The 18614-nt window shown below is 40.7% G+C and overlaps 1 protein-coding gene and 1 non-coding gene across 3 annotated transcripts; both read left to right on the top strand.

Annotated features, from left to right (window-relative positions):
* The first annotated feature begins 6901 nt into the window (after positions 1-6901).
* On the top strand, positions 6902-15070 carry LOC146608964 (low-density lipoprotein receptor-related protein 11-like). Of its 2 annotated transcripts, none has more exons than XM_085348599.1 (9): positions 6902-7469; positions 8240-8397; positions 9943-10084; positions 10233-10358; positions 10819-11010; positions 14343-14510; positions 14590-14646; positions 14735-14827; positions 14916-15070. In XM_085348599.1, the coding sequence occupies exons 1-9, from the start codon at positions 6902-6904 to the stop codon at positions 15068-15070; spliced, it is 1659 nt and encodes a 552-aa protein (XP_085204725.1). The 2 variants fall into 2 exon arrangements, with proteins under 2 accessions (XP_085204725.1, XP_085204726.1); XM_085348600.1 differs by having other exon boundaries at positions 14343-14516; positions 14596-14646.
* Positions 15071-18414: 3344 nt separating this feature from the next.
* LOC146608963 (5S ribosomal RNA) lies at positions 18415-18533 on the top strand. The gene has a single exon (XR_014905261.1). It is a non-coding gene; the product is annotated as a 5S ribosomal RNA (ribosomal RNA).
* The last annotated feature ends 81 nt before the right edge of the window (positions 18534-18614 follow it).

Genomic DNA, 18614 nt, shown 5'->3' with positions numbered 1-18614 from the left:
TGGAAAGTTTATAGAGGCTTGAAATTTGGCACACACCTCCAAATGGATGAAGGCTTTGTTGTCATGTGATCATTTTCATTGAATATCCCAAAATGGCTCCACAGCGCCCCCTACAATATTTCAAAACCACAGCCCCTGCTCTGTGTTCTATGTATGATTCTGAAACCTGGTAAGCTTATAGGAGATATCAAGATGTACAAAAAAGTCTCTTGGTGCAATATCCCAAATCCAACAGGAAGTCAGCCATTTTAATATTAATGTGTAATTTTGGCAACATTTTCCCCTCTTTCCAGGCACCGTTCTTTGACGAACTCCTCCAAGGGATTTCATCATATTGAACCAATCTCCAGTGTGTGGAATCTAAAGACCTTTGTGATGTTAAATTGCGAAGCTTTTTACGTTCAGTGAAACGGGGTGGTTATGGTGGCACTTAGAGTTTGAATCACTCGCCAAAAAGCAGTAATCTGCTGTCACTCAAAAACACAATGTCCAATCTCTCCCAAACGTCTCAGGCGTGATGAGACTCGAGCTAGGAAATGTTTGTTATGCCATTTGTCAGTAATGGTTAGAGCTCCACCTAGTGGGACAACTATAATCATGATTGAATGAGATGAATTGTTAGCTGGTGGTTAAATGCATGAATTCCATCAATGTGACATCAGATCGGAGGTGCTGGTTTTAGGTGTTGGGCGTGGCTCGACGCGCCGGGGGTGCGAGGGCCCTCATAACGCTGCTTGCAGCTTTAATTATTATTATTATTCACCCCAAACAAGGGCCTTTTTGAGGGCCTAAACATGCTCAAAAACTCATGAAATTTTGCACACATGCCAGGTCTGGTGAAAAATTTTGTATTTTAATGGTTTTACTTATGAGCATTGGGAAATGGCTCTAGAGCGCCACCTATGCCTTGTTAAATGCAGCCCTACGACCACATAGTTTGAGCTACATGTATGAAATTTGGCACACATGTGTATCATGACGAGCCGAACAAAAAAGTCAGTGGGCCCATTGATGCAAACCCAACAGGAAGTCCGCAATTTAGAAGTGAAGGTGACATTTTGGCTCTAATTTTGTCGTTTCCATGCCTCGAACTTTAACGAACTCCTCCTTGGAAATTGGTCGTATAAGCTTCATATTTGGTCAGTGCCAACTACACCCTTGTGCCATGTTAAATTGCGGAGCTTTTGAGTTTTCACAATACCATGAGGCCGTGGCGCCACGGCGAATTTCGATGACTCGCCATGAAAATCTTATTGCCTCTCATTCTGTCATACATTGTCCGATCTGGACCAAAGAGCACACATATGATAAGGCTCCAGCCCTGAACATATTTCAACTGCCATATTTGACGTCAGCGACAGCGCCACCTAGTGGGAACAGGAAATGTCATGTTTTACACTTTGGGGTACAGTATTGTGATGGGTGACATCTGCAGCCTCAAATTTCTCCAGGAAAGGTGTAAGGAGTTGGTCTTGGGGTACAGTGAAAACTGTGACTTTTCACGAAAGGGTGTGACCTCAGCAGCATGGCGAACTTTGATATCTCGCCATGAAGAAACAAATTAGTATAACTCCATGAAATCCAGTCTGATTAGTACCAGACTTTACAGGCATGATATCAGACCCGCCCTGAACAAATTGATGTGCCCATTGTCAGGAATATGAAGAGCGCCACCTAGTGGGAACAGGAAATGTCATGTCTTACACTTTGTTGTACTGATTTTCACAGGTTCATTGTGGATACCTCAAAAGCGGTGAATGTCACCGTCAGTCCTTCATGATGCTGCAGTGCGAAAATTGTGACTTTATACTGAACGGTGCACCCTGGTGGCAACGCTGTTCACCATGAAAAATGAAGTGGTTTTTGAGGGGCTTGGAAAGTTTAAAAAGTCTTGAAATTTGGCCCACACCTCCAATGTGCTTAAGGCTTTGTTGTTATGTGATCATTTTCATTGAATATCCCAAAATGGCTCCACAGCGCCCCCTACAAAATTTCAAAACCACAGCCCCTGCTCTGTGTTTTATGTATGAGTCTGAAACCTGGTAAGCTTATGGAAGATCTTAAGATGTACAAAAAAGTCTCTTGGAGCAATATCCCAAATCCAACAGGAAGTCAGCCATTTTAAAGTTAATGTGTAATTTTGGCGACATTTTCCCATCTTTTCAGGCACCGTACTTTGACGAACTCCTCCAAGGGATTTCATCAGATTGGACCGATCTGCAGTTTGTGGAATCTAAAGACCTTTGTGATGTTAAATTGCGAAGCTTTTTACGTTCAGGGAAACGGGGTTGTCATGGCGGCACGTGGAGTTTCAATCACTCGCCAAAAAGCAGTAATCTGCTGTCACTCAAAATCAAAATGTCCAAACTCTCCCAAAGGTCGCAGGCGTGATGAGACTCGAGCTAGGAAATGTTTGTTATGCCATTTGTCAGTAATGGTTAGAGCGCCACCTAGTGGGACGACTATAATGATGATTGAATGAGATGAAATGTTAGCTGGTGGTTAAATGCATGAATTCCATCAATGTGACATCAGATTGGAGGTGCTGGTTGTAGGTGTTGGGCGTGGCTCGACGCGATGGGGTGCGAGGGCCCTCATAACGCTGCTTGCAGCTTTAATTTGTTTTTGTTTTTCAAACTGAGACTTATTTAAATTGTCCATGCTTTTTTTTTCCACTTTTCCTTTTATAATATGAATCTACAATTTTATTTTTAAGAAATATATTATGTAAATATAGTGTTATATAATTCTATGTGGATGACATTTATGTACTTTGAAAAAGACATCTCTAAACACAGTCAAATCTCCATGTAGATTGGACCAAGTTTGCAATGAGCACATGTGAAAAATTAATTCTCTATTATTGTATTTTCTAGTATCACAAATCATAGATCATACTCATTTAATTGACAAAATTGTGTTTATCTTGCTTGTGTTGTGTCAGCTTCATTCAGTCAAATATATAAGTTGTAATGAAAAATCTGACATGCAAACAAACTTCATATGGAAGAACCTTGATGTACTTTTTTATTAATATTTTAAACCATAACATCAGAAATTGGGGGGGAATCGGTGAGCCTTGTGTCTGTTTTGTTTCAGATCTGATTCAAGATTGTTGTGATATATTGTTAAAATAAAACTTTTCATCTTGAAGCTGTGAAGGAACTGTGTTAGAAGTGTTCTTCAACAATTCACTCTAAATGTGGGAGCAGGGGGCTGATAATGAAAGTTGTTCTCCATAGTAAATTAAACACAAATAACTGTTTTGTTTTTTTCAAAATGAATAAAAAAGGCACTGCCTCTGTTCCAAAAGAGTAATTTCTGCACTTATCATCTAGAGGAAAGGTCGTTCATTTAGAAAAACAAAATGTTAACAATAAAAAGTTAGGACTTACTATATGAATCATATACAGGGAGTGCAGAATTATTAGGCAAATGAGTATTTTGTCCACATCATCCTCTTCATGCATGTTGTCTTACTCCAAGCTGTATAGGTTTGAAAGCCTACTACCAATTAAGCATATTAGGTAATGTGCATCTCTGTAATGAGAAGGGGTGTGGTCTAATGACATCAACACCCTATATCAGGTGTGCATAATTATTAGGCAACGTCCTTTCCTTTGGCAAAATGGGTCAAAAGAAGGACTTGACAGGCTCAGAAAAGTCAAAAATAGTGAGATATCTTGCAGAGGGATGCAGCAGTCTCAAAATTGCAAAGCTTCTGAAGCGTGATCATCGAACAATCAAGCGTTTCATTCAAAATAGTCAACAGGGTCGCAAGAAGCGTGTGGAAAAACCAAGGTGCAAAATAACTGCCCATGAACTGAGAAAAGTCAAGCGTGCAGCTGCCAAGATGCCACTTGCCACCAGTTTGGCCATATTTCAGAGCTGCAACATCACTGGAGTGCCCAAAAGCACAAGGTGTGCAATACTCAGAGACATGGCCAAGGTAAGAAAGGCTGAAAGACGACCACCACTGAACAAGACACACAAGCTGAAACGTCAAGACTGGGCCAAGAAATATCTCAAGACTGGTTTTTCTAAGGTTTTATGGACTGATGAAATGAGAGTGAGTCTTGATGGGCCAGATGGATGGGCCCGTGGCTGGATTGGTAAAGGGCAGAGAGCTCCAGTCCCACTCAGACGCCAGCAAGGTGGAGGTGGAGTACTGGTTTGAGCTGGTATCATCAAAGATGAGCTTGTGGGGCCTTTTCGGGCAGTAGGACTGGGAGTCAAGCTCAACTCCCAGTCCTACTGCCAGTTTCTGGAAGACACCTTCTTCAAGCAATGGTACAGGAAGAAGTCTGCATCCTTCAAGAAAAACATGATTTTCATGCAGGACAATGCTCCATCACACGCGTCCAAGTACTCCACAGCGTGGCTGGCAAGAAAGGGTATAAAAGAAGAAAAACTAATGACATGGCCACCTTGTTCACCTGATCTGAACCCCATTGAGAACCTGTGGTCCATCATCAAATGTGAGATTTACAAGGAGGGAAAACAGTACACCTCTCTGAACAGTGTCTGGGAGGCTGTGGTTGCTGCTGCACGCAATGTTGATGGTGAACAGATCAAAACACGGACAGAATCCATGGATCCATGAAAAGCGCTATATAAATCCAATCCATTATTATTAGTAGTATTATTACTCCCTGTATTTCTCTGCTTATTTCCGTATTGTGTTTACCTTACATTTCACCATTATTGTATGTTTACTCCACTACTTAATATGTTACAGAGATCATTTTCAAAGCTTTGCATGTTTTTATGGCCTTCGTATGCCAGTGTCAATTTTATCTTTATAGAATAGTTTATTACATGTTAACTCAATGTTATTAAAAGATTAACAAAAGAAATAAACTGTAGCCCGACAATGGCTACTGTTAGCTTGAATGAAATGAAAACAAAACTTAACACACACTCGGAGAGCATCGTTAACTGTAAGACTGTGAGAATAAAACTCTTTCAATGCTATTTCGGCAGCTTGTTCCAAATAACAGCAACACAGTAACTAGTAACCACTGAACATCCAAGGTATGGACATTGAGGCTGTGGACAGCTACAGGTACCTTGGTGTTCATCTGAACAATAGACTGGACTGGACTCATAACTCAGACGCCCTCTACAGGAAAGGGCAGAGCAGGCTGTACCTGCTGCGGAGACTCAGGTCGTTTGGAGTGGAGGGCCCACTCCTGAAGAAATTCTATGACTCTGTTGTGGCTTCTGCTATCTTTTATGGCGTGGTCTGCTGGGGCGGCAGCATCTCTGCTGGGGACAGGAAGAGACTGAACAGGGTGATCCGAAGGGCCAGCTCTGTTCTAGGATGCCCTCTGGACCCAGTGGAGGTGGTGAGTGACAGGAGAACGGCGGCTAAGCTGTCATCCCTGATGGACAACATCTCCCACCCCATGCAGCAGACTGTGACAGCACTGAGCAGCTCCTTCAGTGGGAGACTGCGGCACCCACGGTGTGGGACGGAGAGATTTCGCAGGTCTTTCCTCCCCACTGCTGTCAGACTCCATAATAAAGACTTTAACTGATCAAGCACACACATCCATACATATGCAATAATACTAAGTGCAATAATCCTTTCTGTCATCGTTGTATTTTTACTCAGTTGTATATAGTATTTGTTTTTGTATTCTATTTTTATCTTATTGTATATTTATTTTATTTTATTCTACTGTATATAGTATTTTATTTTATTCTATTCTGTACAGTTGTGTACTGTATTTATTCTTATTGTATTCTAATTTTTGCCTCATAACTTTTGCACTGTCCACTTCCTGCTGTGACAAAACAAATTTCCCACGTGTGGGACTAATAAAGGTTATCTTATCTTATCTTAGTAGCACCCTGAGGAGCACACTTGGATCTCATTTTAGGAACAGTTAAAATACCAAAACTCTATTGCACAATGCATTGGTTTGGATTAAATTATCTAATATTATGCAATAAGGTACAAAGTAGTCATCGTAATATGTTAATAAACAGTTTTGAAGGGGACATTGCTACCAAGCACTGCCTATTAAACTAGGTTTATACACAGATATGCAAATATAGGAAAGCAAATAAACACCAGACTGTAGAATTAAAGATATTTAAAAAGTTAACAGGTATAATTTGAAGTTGGCCTTAAATCTTGTGTGATCCCCCCCCCCCCCCCCCCCCCCCACAGACTAAGTACAGAATACAAATACTATTTCCAACAATCCATAACAAGGCTACACTTACTATCACTCACTATTAATAATATCAGGGAGAGTCTAGTAGCACTTGATAATTCAACAAAGGAAAAACTCATGAAAATATAAAATCTAACAGTTACATTCATAATTCAATTAAAATTTTAATGAGCAAAAATATAAAATAAATAAATGCAGGTATTGCAGTATGGGATAGTAAAGATTTAATCAATGTTTAGGAGAGATGGGAAGTCTTATTTCCATGTATTTGTTGAATTTATTTATATGTTATGTCTTTTATTTTATTCAAATCATCATTAGTTAAGATTTTAAAAGATTTTTAGATTTTAAAACTATTTTAACATGATAGATTAATTAAAAATATACGACACTGACTCAAACAGCCCCCGCCGGTGGATGAGAGCAGTTAACAGGTGAGCTGCTTTTCGTCCTGTTTATTCATCCCCGTGACGTCAGCAGCCATCGCCGACTCCCCCTCACCATGACAACAGCAGATTTCCAGCACAGTCGAAGGACGAACTGTAAGCTCCGCGGCTCTACGGTTACAGCTGGTTGTTCAGCCTAGCAGTGGCGTTAAACGATATTAACAGGGATATATTTAATGTAGGAAGGCCGTCTGTGCCGGGAAGGAGTTTCATGAGCGGAAGGCCAGCCGGAGGCAGAGGGAGACGCCGTCTGACTGTGTGATCAACAACATGGCTCTGCTTCAGCATCCCCGGCTGCTGCTCGCCTGTGTAGGGCTGCTGCTGCTGCTCACCTTTGGCAGCATCGACGCTCGATCTTCGCCTATATCGGACTTGAAATCCAAAATATCCGGGGTGGAGGAGCTCTTGGAGGAATTCCGCAAACAGCTGCAGCAGGACCAGACCTACAGGACAGGTGAAGTGATGGACTCCTGCGTGGGCGACTTCAGTGCCGCGGGGGATCGCATCATCCGGGCCAAGGACTCCATCGAGCAAGGAGCCACCTTCCTGCTGGCCCCGGACAGGGTGTACACCAGGAAGGACTGTGTGCACGCCTGCTGCTCCCAGCCTCACTGCACAGTTGCGGTGCTTCACGAGGACCAAAGGCAGCCCGGGGACAGTCTCCGCTGCTACCTGTTTAACTGCACCTACAGGAGTAAGAATGTGTGCGCCTTCTCGGCTCAGAAAGGCTTCACGACATACAGCCGGACTCCCAACACAACGCAGGGACACCTCCCTGTTTCATCTAGCGACTCAGCCCGGAGGCCCGGAGAAGAAGCTCCTGATGAGGATGATGCAGGTGGGAGACCCTGCAGACACACGCAGTGTTAGTTACTGGGTTAAGAACTGTTTTATAACTGATAGGTTATTTAGAAAATGATAGGATGTCCATGCCTTCATGTATGTTTAAGTAAAATTGATGGAGCAATAGAAAATAGCATGTTTGCTAATGGTTGCTGAAAAAGTTATTATTCATTAGGATGTTTTTCCTGTTATGACAGCAATTATTTCTTGAATTATGATGTTATAATTAGATCACCGATGATCATATTGGATGGGCTTTTGTAATCTTCTATATGAGGTGTTATAAGCTAAGATACCAAAAGTAATTTATTAATTTTCCTCAGGTTTGTGGCAAAAACCTTATTTGGGTAATTTTCTGTCACTTTACTGTATTTTTTTATTTAATCCCACCAGGAAACCCTGCTGTTAAAACAGGATAAAAACTTTTCTGTCAGCTTTGTAACAGCTGACAGAAACTGACTTTAACAGCAGAACCAGCCTTTAGCACCTGCTTCTTATCCAGATAATGCAGTAGAGAGGATTAATGATTTGCCTCATAGGTTTGTAGCCTTGCCCTCCTGAGAATAGAAGCAGATGTTTTTGTGAGGGGCTTTGGGCATGAGCAATGGAATTAAAAGGATATATGTGAATAAAAAACAAAAAATATCTAATCATGTTTTAGCCTGCGATAGAATCAAACATGATTTAATGTGAAAATTGGATGAAGAGAGTAAATAAAGAGGCATGTAGAGGACACTTTCCATCTACCTGTGCTTGATGTTGCAGACGTGGATGAGCCTCCTCGCAGTGACGCTGGACAGGATGTGGTTATCCAGCTGCCCACAGATTGGGCTGTGCTGGATGGCCGTGACAGCGTGGACGACCACGGGATCCGCCGCTATGAGTGGAGTCTGATTAAAGGAGACACAGCCATCAATATGAAGGTCAGCATGTGCCTTAGTCAATACAGTCTATACAGGTGTAGATGAAAGCCTCTAACTATGGTGGTGACAAAGGATTAGACTAAAGATCCACATATATACATCTCTATTGTTCTCTCCTTCAGGTGTCTCTGATGTTTTCATTTGCAATATGAATACCCAGAAAGCTAAATGCGTTTGGGTATTTTCATTAGTTAAGTCAACAGAGTGGCTTGTGTGCAGAGATCAACACAAATAAAGAGCTTATTATTTCTAAACTGCCCTTAGGTAAGCAGCAATACAAGACACTGTCCTGTGGTTATAACATTAAAGAGATTTTAAACACCCTGCACAGCTTTTCCTGTTCTTATGTAAATATTAAAACCACTAATTTTCTGTATTTTCTACCTTTAACAGAAAATAGCTCCCAATGAAAACAATTGGCAGGAAAGTACAGAACCATGTTGACACAGTGCTCATTACAGAGCAACTCTCTGTTCATAGCAGGTTGCACAACTCTTAAAAATTATGTATGGCAACAGTAATATAATATAATGTAATATAATATAATGTAATATAATATAAAACTCATGGGCCAAGTTATGGAAAATATTATTTGGTCTAAAAATCTCTGCAGTATAATCTAATATGAAATCTAAGAACCTAGGTATGGGGAAAATGAAACAATTGGAAGATAAACTAGTGGGTGATGCTGTCAGAAGATGTCCAGTCTCAGCATTTTATAGGTTATTCTGCTCTGCTAATTTTGCTTTTAATGCTTGGGGGGGGGGGGGGGGGGGGAGAGTGATTCTGACTGCAGCACAATGGCATAAAAATAACAATAGTACAGAAATATCAAATGATGTCAGATACAAAACTCTGCAGCTAAAAATAACACACAAAATCAAAATCATCAAGGCTAAGGAGAAACAACACAACACTTATTACTATGTATATGTATTGTATATCCTGCCCTGGTACAGATTTTTATTGATAAGATAATAGATAGACCTTACGTAGACCTTATTAGCTTAAAGTAGAAAAGTAGAAAATAAATTTTGTCAAAATCAAATAAAAATAAATTCAATAAAGTGAAATAATTACATTTAATATGTAATGTTGTAAGATCTAACAACAAAAAATATGTCCAATTCAAAAATGCAAAATGCTAAAAACATGTAGGAAGCCAAAAAAAACATGTAATATAAACAGCATAGTAAAGATCAGATGGCGTCAGTATGACTGTAAGTGTTGTGATTGTGCAAAGATAAAATAAAGCGTTAGCATGAGAGAGTAGATTTTCTCTGCTACACAGATGTGGTGCATTGCTAGGATTGATTGCATGTGGTATGGAACATTTCCTGTATCTGTTCTTGTGCCAGTGGAGCTGAGCCAGTCTGTCAGAGAAGTAAGTAGGATGGATGTATGATCCATGATGCATATACTGCTACATGTTTAAAACCCAGTGCGGTTTTACAGAAGTCCTCACTAGGTGTTTTTTTAATTTGGCAAAACAAAAGTCTAGAAGTTGATTGCTTCAGAGATGTATTTTTTGTTTGTGCTCTAAAGTCAACACATCCAGGTTTGCTGAAGATCAGTGGCCTCCAGGAAGGAGTCTACACGTTTCAGATGACAGTCACTGACACTGCGGGACAGAAGAGCTCCGATAACATCTCTGTCACCGTACTGGCTCCAAAACACCAAGCAGAAGGTAATGAATCACCAAAACTTCCATCTATGTTCTGCAACTTCCTTTGTGCTGCACTGATTACCGCTAAAGGGTGCGTGACTTGTGACATATTCCTTTACCATTTAAGAGAGAAGATGTGTAGTTACTGTATTCTTATCTGTGCCCACAGTATGTACCGGTCACTGCTCAAACTACCAATTTAAGTGTGATGACGGTTGCTGTATTGACATCACCTATGCCTGCGATGGGAAGCAGCACTGTCCAGACCGCTCAGACGAAGACTTCTGCCCAAACTGTAGGAAACACCTAGTACTCACTTTGTTGGAGCTGGAAGACGAATCCAATTTTCATTTCTATTAAAGTTTTTAATGATTATGCATACTAGATAAAATTAATTAATTTCAGTACAAAACTCTTTTCTCTTATAAATCAAGAACGACACTTTCTTATATGGCAGTGTGCTTCTGAACAAGCCCGAACTCACTCAGGTTTCAGCTGAAGCCAGCATGACTAAAAAGACAGCCGTTGGTCAATTAACCTGTAAAAAGTATGTGTTATGCTAATGTACAGCTGTCTTAAAAGATCAAATTTACAACCAGTGAGTAAAATAGCTGTTATTATATTTATGTGATGAGTGGATAATAGAAGTCTTTTGTAAGGCTGAAATTATTTGAGTCATTTCATCAATATAAATGCTAGCAAAAATCCATAAACATACCTTCCCTTAAGCGATGGCTTCTTTTGTTTTTTTCTAGTCGATGGCAGCCGAAAGTCAGTGACCCACGCTGTGGACCTGCCCAGCCCTCAGCGGCCTGTCGCTCAGACAAAGAAAGCTGAAGACGACTCCATGCTCCCGACTGGAGCCAGAAAGACCATCACACCGCAAGACACAAGCAAGGCGGCTCCTTCTCAAAGTGCCAGTGAGCAGGAAGCTTCAGTCAGTCAAGGTAGAGAGGTCAAAGTCCTTGTAAAAGCATGTAAAACCACTCTGAAGGCATCTTAAAATTGTCATTTTAATGTTCTCGGGGATATAAAAGCAGCAAATATAGAATCACTACTCAGATAAGATTTTTTTAAAAGCACTTAAATTAAAGTGAGGTTTAAAAAGATGTTTTCTCCCACAACTTGTACTTCGGCAGCACCAACTCAAAGTTTCACAGGAGTGTGGCTTGATTGATGGCTCAGTCCACAGTGCCAACATGATCGACATCTTGGTTCACCCCACCAGACCAATGATAAGGATGCTTTCCTACATCTTTACTATGACGTTCAGATATGCCTGCCAGCACACGGTTAACATACTGTGAAAGTCTTTTGCGGACATGCCTCAGTACAATTCAATTGGCTCATAAATCACCAGACTGCCTGTTGATTGGCTCTCAAGGAAGGCCGTAGTTCTCCCATAAATTTCTATTCGGGGTTCTTTGAGTGCCTTGGCTCTCTCCTATAACGTCTCTGGTGGTGTTCATGCTCCAAGGTACTTGGAAAAACACTTATTTAAAAGGAGCCTTTGTACAAGATGCAGAGATATAAAGTGAAGTTGAAATAGGGACAGGGTTCGCTCCATCATGATAACCACTGTAAACCACAAGATGGTGCCGCAAGTCCAACATAAGAAATTCCATTAAAGCAAAAATTAATCAACTGTTAACACAACATCTGTACAGAGTTCATGTTAGTAATTAGTTAAGAGTTTCAGGAATATTTAGCATTAATACTGGTTGGGCTGGACGTCTGCACTAAAACTAGAGCCAGTCGTTTGTCACAGCCAGCGGTCTGGCTCCAGTAAAACAGTATGTAAGCCAAGTTTGATTGGCCAACTGCTAGCCTGTTCTTAAAAGTGATGCTGAAGTTATTAGTTCACCTGTAAAGCAAGCAGGGTCAACAAAATACTAATAGTTATTTCTTTTCTTTCTATTTTTACAATAATGAAGCTTTTTTTTTTTTAGCAAAATAAAGAAGCTATTCTTAGCAGCATGGACAGCAGAAAGGAAGGCAACCTTTGTTGTCCAGGGCTAGACACTGAAATAAAAAGCATATGGACTATAAAGCTTATTTTGGAGGAAATATAAAGTACAACCTATTTTCTGAAGAAATAGGTTGGCATGTGTTATCACAGAGGTCGTTTTATGGCGTAGTCCCAGCCTCCAACGAGGCAACGCCACGACTGAGACAGTGTGCAGCCAAAACCTTTATAGATGAAAGCCCATGTCTACAGTGTACTCAGCTATCGCATTATTAGACAGATTTAGGCAATTAATATAAAATGGTGATGTTAACTGTGTTTAAAGCACTTTAGTCACACTTTGGAGCATTTCTTCATTGCAGTCTGTTTAGGAAAGGAGAAACAGAAGAATATGAAAATGTAGGATACAGGAATTTGTGTCATTGGTGCAGAATCCCCTTTGTGAAGAGACCAAGAGGGTTTGGTGTGTCTGGGTACTGAAGCAGATGGAGCCTGTAGGCAGCCACTGAGTCATGGCACGGAGCTCAAAATGCTGGCAAAGCCACAGGGCCACTCTGCGGTCCCTGGGAAAGCAGCTCTTTGCCTGCATCCACTCTGAGTGCTGGAACAAAGCTCCTCTGTCCGCTCTGCCATCCGATCCCTGAATGTCACTGACCACACTGCTGTTTTACTATAGATATTTTGTGCTCAAGGTGGATTCTCAGGAGTCTTTTCTTCATTTGACAAATGCACGTCCAAGTTCTTAGGAAACTAAGATGATACCTCATTGTTTAGTGCTCAAAGTCAAAAGGAAAAATAGTTAATCCACTGTTGTGTAGAGGGCTTTGACCTTTGCACTCAAGGTGGATGATGACATTGGATGATATCTTAAGTCGCTGGTAGAAGGGCTCGAAGTAATCTTAGATGTCCGTATCACTTTATCTCTTTATTTAGACACAAAGTCCAAGCAACAGTCCTACAGCCAAGCTTGTTTGATGTCCGATATCAAACATAGAAAAGCTGCAGATTGTCAACAGCAGTCTTTTGGTCACCCTTCATTTCTTTATCTTTTGCTAGAAAAACAAGAAATGCATGCACACATGGAAATACAGTATATAAAGCAAAACAGAGTTCGTACCTTTATTCTTCTACACAGCTCAAACTCCCTTAGATAAACTTTATTGTAATTTCTGTAAATAGTCTTCAGGAGTAGTTCTCTAAGCTTCATGAAGGACATCCAAAGCTATTTTTTGGATGTTGACCCTCTTTTGTTCTGTTCTCTGTCAAGATAATCCCACGCTGCTTCAATGATGTTGAGGTCCGGGCACTGTGAAGACCAAGTCATAACTGATGGTGTTCCATTGTGTGTTTTTCTGTCAAGCTACGCTTTTATTGAATTGGCAGTAAAAAGACTGAATCTAAATACTTTCATTTTGGATTTATCACTCCATCAGAAATGTTGCCACTGACTTTTATCCCAGTTTCTGTGTAATATGGGATACATCAGCCTTTTCTCCCTGTTTCCCTTCCTTAAGAATGGCTTCTTCACAGCTACCTTAGCACTGAGACCATTTCTGATGAGGCTCAGTGAACAGTAGTAGTGCCCCTCTATGCTTAATTATTAATATGTCAGTATTAAGTTGTTTAAGTAGAAAATACACTGAAAATAGTCAGATACAGTCATTTTCGCTGTTTCCGAATTCACCCAAAGATGTCAAGTCAGGGTTATTCGAGTGGTGTGCCATTCTATTAATATGGCAGTATGTTTAATACTGTAACAGTATCTCTTTATTACATAATAGTATTTAATATTGATTATTCAATGCTAAAATCAATTTACCTGAATCCATTTGTAGGACAAATGTTGAAGAGTTTGATATTAAAATTGTAACACCAGCTACGAAAAGCTGTATTAAATATGTACTTCATCTTCCTGCCTCGACCTGAGTGTTCAACTTTGAGCTGTTGATTTTTTTCAACTCGATGTGACAAATGAGGGATCAGCACAGTGAAACTGAGGACACTACTGTTAGCCTTCCTGTCTCTAATAATTAGCATACATTCCAAAATAAACTCATTTTGTTGTATTCATTATGATCTGAAGCTGGTGACTGAGCCCATAAAATTGTTTACTGAGGTCACAGATCAAGGGCACATAGGACTGTTACCACTGACTTCTACACAACTGGAAGTCTTCTGCCAGCCGGAGGAGTCTCCCCATGCTGGCCACTAAAGAGGATATTGCTTTTTTACTACTGTCTCTGAACAGGTGTCATTGCTGTGCAAGAATCATTTAAATGTGTTAAATATAAAGGCCGTGTCTTGTTCCTTTAGACCCATGTGCTGCTGCTCCAGTTGTGGGACCCTGTAAAGGCACCTTCCCACGGTGGTACTACGACCAAAATGTGGGAGAGTGCAAACACTTCCTGTATGGAGGCTGCCAGGGAAACCACAACAACTTCCTCCAGGAGTTGGACTGTGTCAGTGAATGCATACAAAAAAGTGAGAGCCCACCTTACATTCATTTTGATTGATTTATTTTGTAGTAAGATTGACTTTATTATGTACGAACACCTTTTAGGTCCAGCTTTCAGACCTGCCAGTGTGGCTCCTCCAGTCACCAAGCAGACTGAGATAGGTATATTCATCCAAAGAATCAAACACATGTCAATAATTCAGTGTTGTGAGTCAGCCGTTTTCTCATCTAAGCGGTTTTATTTTTTAAGCTTCCCCTAAAGCCACCCAGAGCCAAGCAGTGAGTGACGCCCCCATCTCCAAACCATTTCCAGTCATGGGAGGACACCCAGTCCCAGAGTCAGGTGAGACCCAGAGCTTCTGTCTGCTTTTTGTGGCTCTTCCCTCTCTATCCGATGACCTTTTCTGAATGGGGCGCATTTCTTTCTCCAGGTGCCATCCTTCCTCTGGCACTTGGCCTAATCATCACTGCCCTGCTGCTGCTCATGATCAGCTGTCGTCTCAGGCTCGTCCGCCACAAACTGAAGAAAGCGCGTCCCCTCACTACAGAGGAGTCAGATTACCTCATTAATGGCATGTACCTGTAGCCAATCAGAGACCCGAGAAAAGAACCATCAGAGCCCGATCCAGGACGTTCTGAATTTGCACTCTGCATTTCTTCGATGTCTCTTAATTTATCCTCGTTTCCTGTTAGAAAGATCCAAAGCTCTGCTGCCGTGAACGTTGCCGAACGCCTCCACACCGATCCCCTCTGACTGGCACTGTATATCAGCTGCTGATAGATTCAGCGAACATACTGAGATGCTTGTGAATTCATACTTGTGTCCTAAGAAAATCACTGATGGAATATCAGCGTTTCTCCTTTACTTCTGATACAGATACTAAAATAGACACTTGTCTTATCTATTACAACTGATTAATTAAACACTGGTTACTTTGAGACAAACATGTTCATTTTACTGCACAAAACATGCGCTATTTCTGCCTCTGTGCGACTTTAATGTGCCATATTTTTGCTGTGTGTTTTAATCCCATTAAATTGCCGTAAGGCAGACACAAAAAGCATCGAGTGCCTGTTACAGTCCTATAGGACCTGATTTTTTTCATGTACATAAACACATATACACACTTTTGCAATGGTGGATGTTCATGTCAAACATAATCAGAGTCTAATCATGTGGTCAGCATATGTGAGCGAGAAGGCTTCAGACTCTGTTAAATGCTGTTTCAGGTCCTTTTTTCTTCCTGCTGGTTCTTTAGGATGTCAGTGAGAGCAGATATTCCAAATTTGGTCACATCAGCCACACGGACATTCATGGGTCTGAGGACAGAAACCCAACCCACCTGTCAAACCTTCTGTTTATGGCCTGTAGCTATTCAGAAAAACAGAGTGTACTTAATTTGTCCCCAAAGGTCAGGCAGCCAAAATATTCAACACAGCCTGTAATAAAATATTTGCATAAACAGAAAAATAAAGCAGTGTTTCTCAGACTGTAGAGCATAGAGTCACAGTAGGTGGGGTGTGAGTGAGTTTGGTAAAGTGTGAAGTTTAATGAACATTATTTTTTTAATGAAAAATTAAACACTCGAAGCTTTGCTCATGAGCTTTTCTGCTGACCTTTAGTCCCCTGAATTTAAGCATAGTCTGTTTTAAAGCCAAGTATGCCAAATAAAAATAATAAGCATTATTTTGAACTATGAATCATATGAAGCTACTCTTGCTAAGTCAAAAATGTTATATTATGCGGCTGGAAATTATGATATGTTTCCTTTAAAGTTTGCCAGAATCATATAAAACTATAGCAAAGTCTTTTGGTGAATTTCTAGTCCTGTATGATTTTGTTGCGTATTTTTCTCTAATAAGGCAACATAATTGGAGTGTATTCCATATATCTATATATATATTTATTTTGATAAATGTATTCCCCCAAAGTGCTGTCTTTCATGTAACATATTAAAGTTTATTATATAATTAAAAAGTACCGGGGTTATATATGTTAACAACAGGATTTGCCAAAACGATTTTATTTAGAGATGATCATCATATCTGTAGAGATTCGTCTCTCCCTCTTGTATTTCTGGAATTTTGATAATCAAACATTTAGTCCATCGTGTCAAGAAAAAATCGTTTAAAATCATTTTGCTTTACAACCAACTTTTCATTACTTTGTCGCAGTGTAGGGTTTGGCGTGAAGAAAACTGGATTTCTATCACAGCCCTGTCTTTTTTACTGATGGTGTGCCGAGCCAGTTCCACCTTGGTTCTTTTAGAGAATCAGCATATATTTCAACAAGTATAGTGACTCGACTGTTGATGGAGAAGAGAACTTGAAGGCTGAATCTGTTAATCTTTTTTTTCTATCGAGGTATGCCCAGCCATTTTGTGTCTTCTATTGTGGCTGTACATGGAACTGATTCTAGATTTAGTACCAACTTACTCACTCATCTGCTCCGTTATTAGGTACACCTGTTCAGCTGCTCCTTATTGCAAATCAGCCAATCACTGCAAGCAACTCAGTGGATTTAGGAATTTTGATGTGGTCAGGACAACACTTCTGAGGTTCAAACTGAGCATCACAACGGGGAAGAAAGGCCATTAAAGTGACTTTGAATGTAGCATGTTTGCTGGTGACTGATGGGCTCATCCAAGTATTTCAGGAACTGCTGATCTGGGAGTTTCCCCAAACCACCATCTCTAGGGTTTAGAGAATGGTCTGAAAAACAAACTATCCAGTGAGCAGCAATTCTCTGGGTAGAAATGCATTGTGATATCAGAGAATGGCCAGACTGCTTTGACCTGAAAAGAAGGCAATAGCAACTCCAATAACCACTCATTACACCCCCGGTATCTCTGAATCACACATTGAAGCAAATGGACTATATCAGCAGACCATTCTGGGTGCCACTACTGTCAGCTAAGAACAGAAAACTGATGCTACAGTTGGCAGAGACTCATCACAATTAGTCAATAGAATACTCTAAAAGCATACCTGATGCTCACCAGTGCTTTATGTAATATTGTAGGGTCTACCTTACAATATAAAGTGCCTTGAGGCAACTGTTGTTGTGATTTGGCGCTGTATGAATAAATCGTATTGAATAGATGTGATGAGTCTTGATTACTGCCGTCACATTTGAATGAAAGCATGGCTCTATCCTGCCTCGTATCAAAGCTTCAGGCTGCTGGTGGTGGCGTAATGATGTTGAAGATGTTTTCTTCTATTAAGGTTCTTCTATTCAAACACCACAGCATACCCGAATATGGTTTGTGATCATCTTCATCCCTTTGAACCACCTCCTTCAAGCAGAATAACACACCGTGTCACAAATCATCTCAAACTGGTTTCTTGAACATGATTTGCATGTCCTCAATAGTCACCAGTTCCTAATCCAATAGAACACCTTTGATATGTGGTGAAACAGGTGATTCACACCATGGATGCGTGACCGTGCGATGCTATCAGTTTAAAATCTTTGATTAGTGTTTCCAGCACCTCGTTGAATCCAAAGAATTAAGTTATCTCTGAAGGAAAACCCAGGATTAGTAAGGTGTACCTAACACTGTGTCTAGCAAGTGCAAATAAGACTTGTACAAAACAGATTCAATAACAAAAGGCTCTTTGTGAGTCTTTACACAAAAACATCTACAGGTGCTCTGTGCATGTACAGAGATATTGATGTAACGCTTGAAGAATTTGACTAACACACTGTGTGCTCTGTGTCACTTTAACACTGTGCTGTGAGAAACGAACATGTGTTATTATGGTGACGTTACCGCGGGAAAAGCATTTTTGCAGCTCAGCGTTGAAGCTGCAGTTCGCAAAAAAGGTTTGCATGTTTTCCCTGTAACATGTGAAGCTTAGCACAATACTATATTTTAAAGTGCGTGACATTTGCCAAGTATAAAAGGTCTTTTATAGCGGGCTTCTCTCGCTTACGGCCATACCACCCTGAACACGCCCGATCTCGTCTGATCTCGGAAGCTAAGCAGGGTCGGGCCTGGTCAGTACTTGGATGGGAGACCGCCTGGGAATACCAGGTGCTGTAAGCTTTTGCACTTCCACACACAAACTGCAGAGGGCGCCGCTGCTCACTCAGTGGAGGCAGCTTCAGGAAAAGCTTCATGACAACG

The sequence above is a fragment of the Diplotaxodon limnothrissa genome, linkage group LG23 (assembly GCF_057381915.1).
Source record: "Diplotaxodon limnothrissa isolate DT_005_m linkage group LG23, D_limnothrissa_male_GT1.1, whole genome shotgun sequence".
Taxonomy (NCBI): Eukaryota; Metazoa; Chordata; class Actinopteri; order Cichliformes; family Cichlidae; genus Diplotaxodon; species Diplotaxodon limnothrissa.
The sequence above is the reverse complement of the archived record's forward strand: the minus strand, read 5'-3'. Positions and strand labels throughout refer to the sequence as shown.

Bases quoted from the DNA above. Each gene is read 5' to 3' on its own strand.
- LOC146608964 (XM_085348599.1), top strand. From the start codon at position 6,902: ATGGCTCTGCTTCAGCATCCCCGGCTGCTGCTCGCCTGTGTAGGGCTG. The intron at 10,359-10,818 runs GTAGGAAACACC...GTTTTTTTCTAG, and splicing joins CGAAGACTTCTGCCCAAACT to TCGATGGCAGCCGAAAGTCA. The intron at 14,828-14,915 runs GTGAGACCCAGA...TTCTTTCTCCAG, and splicing joins ACACCCAGTCCCAGAGTCAG to GTGCCATCCTTCCTCTGGCA.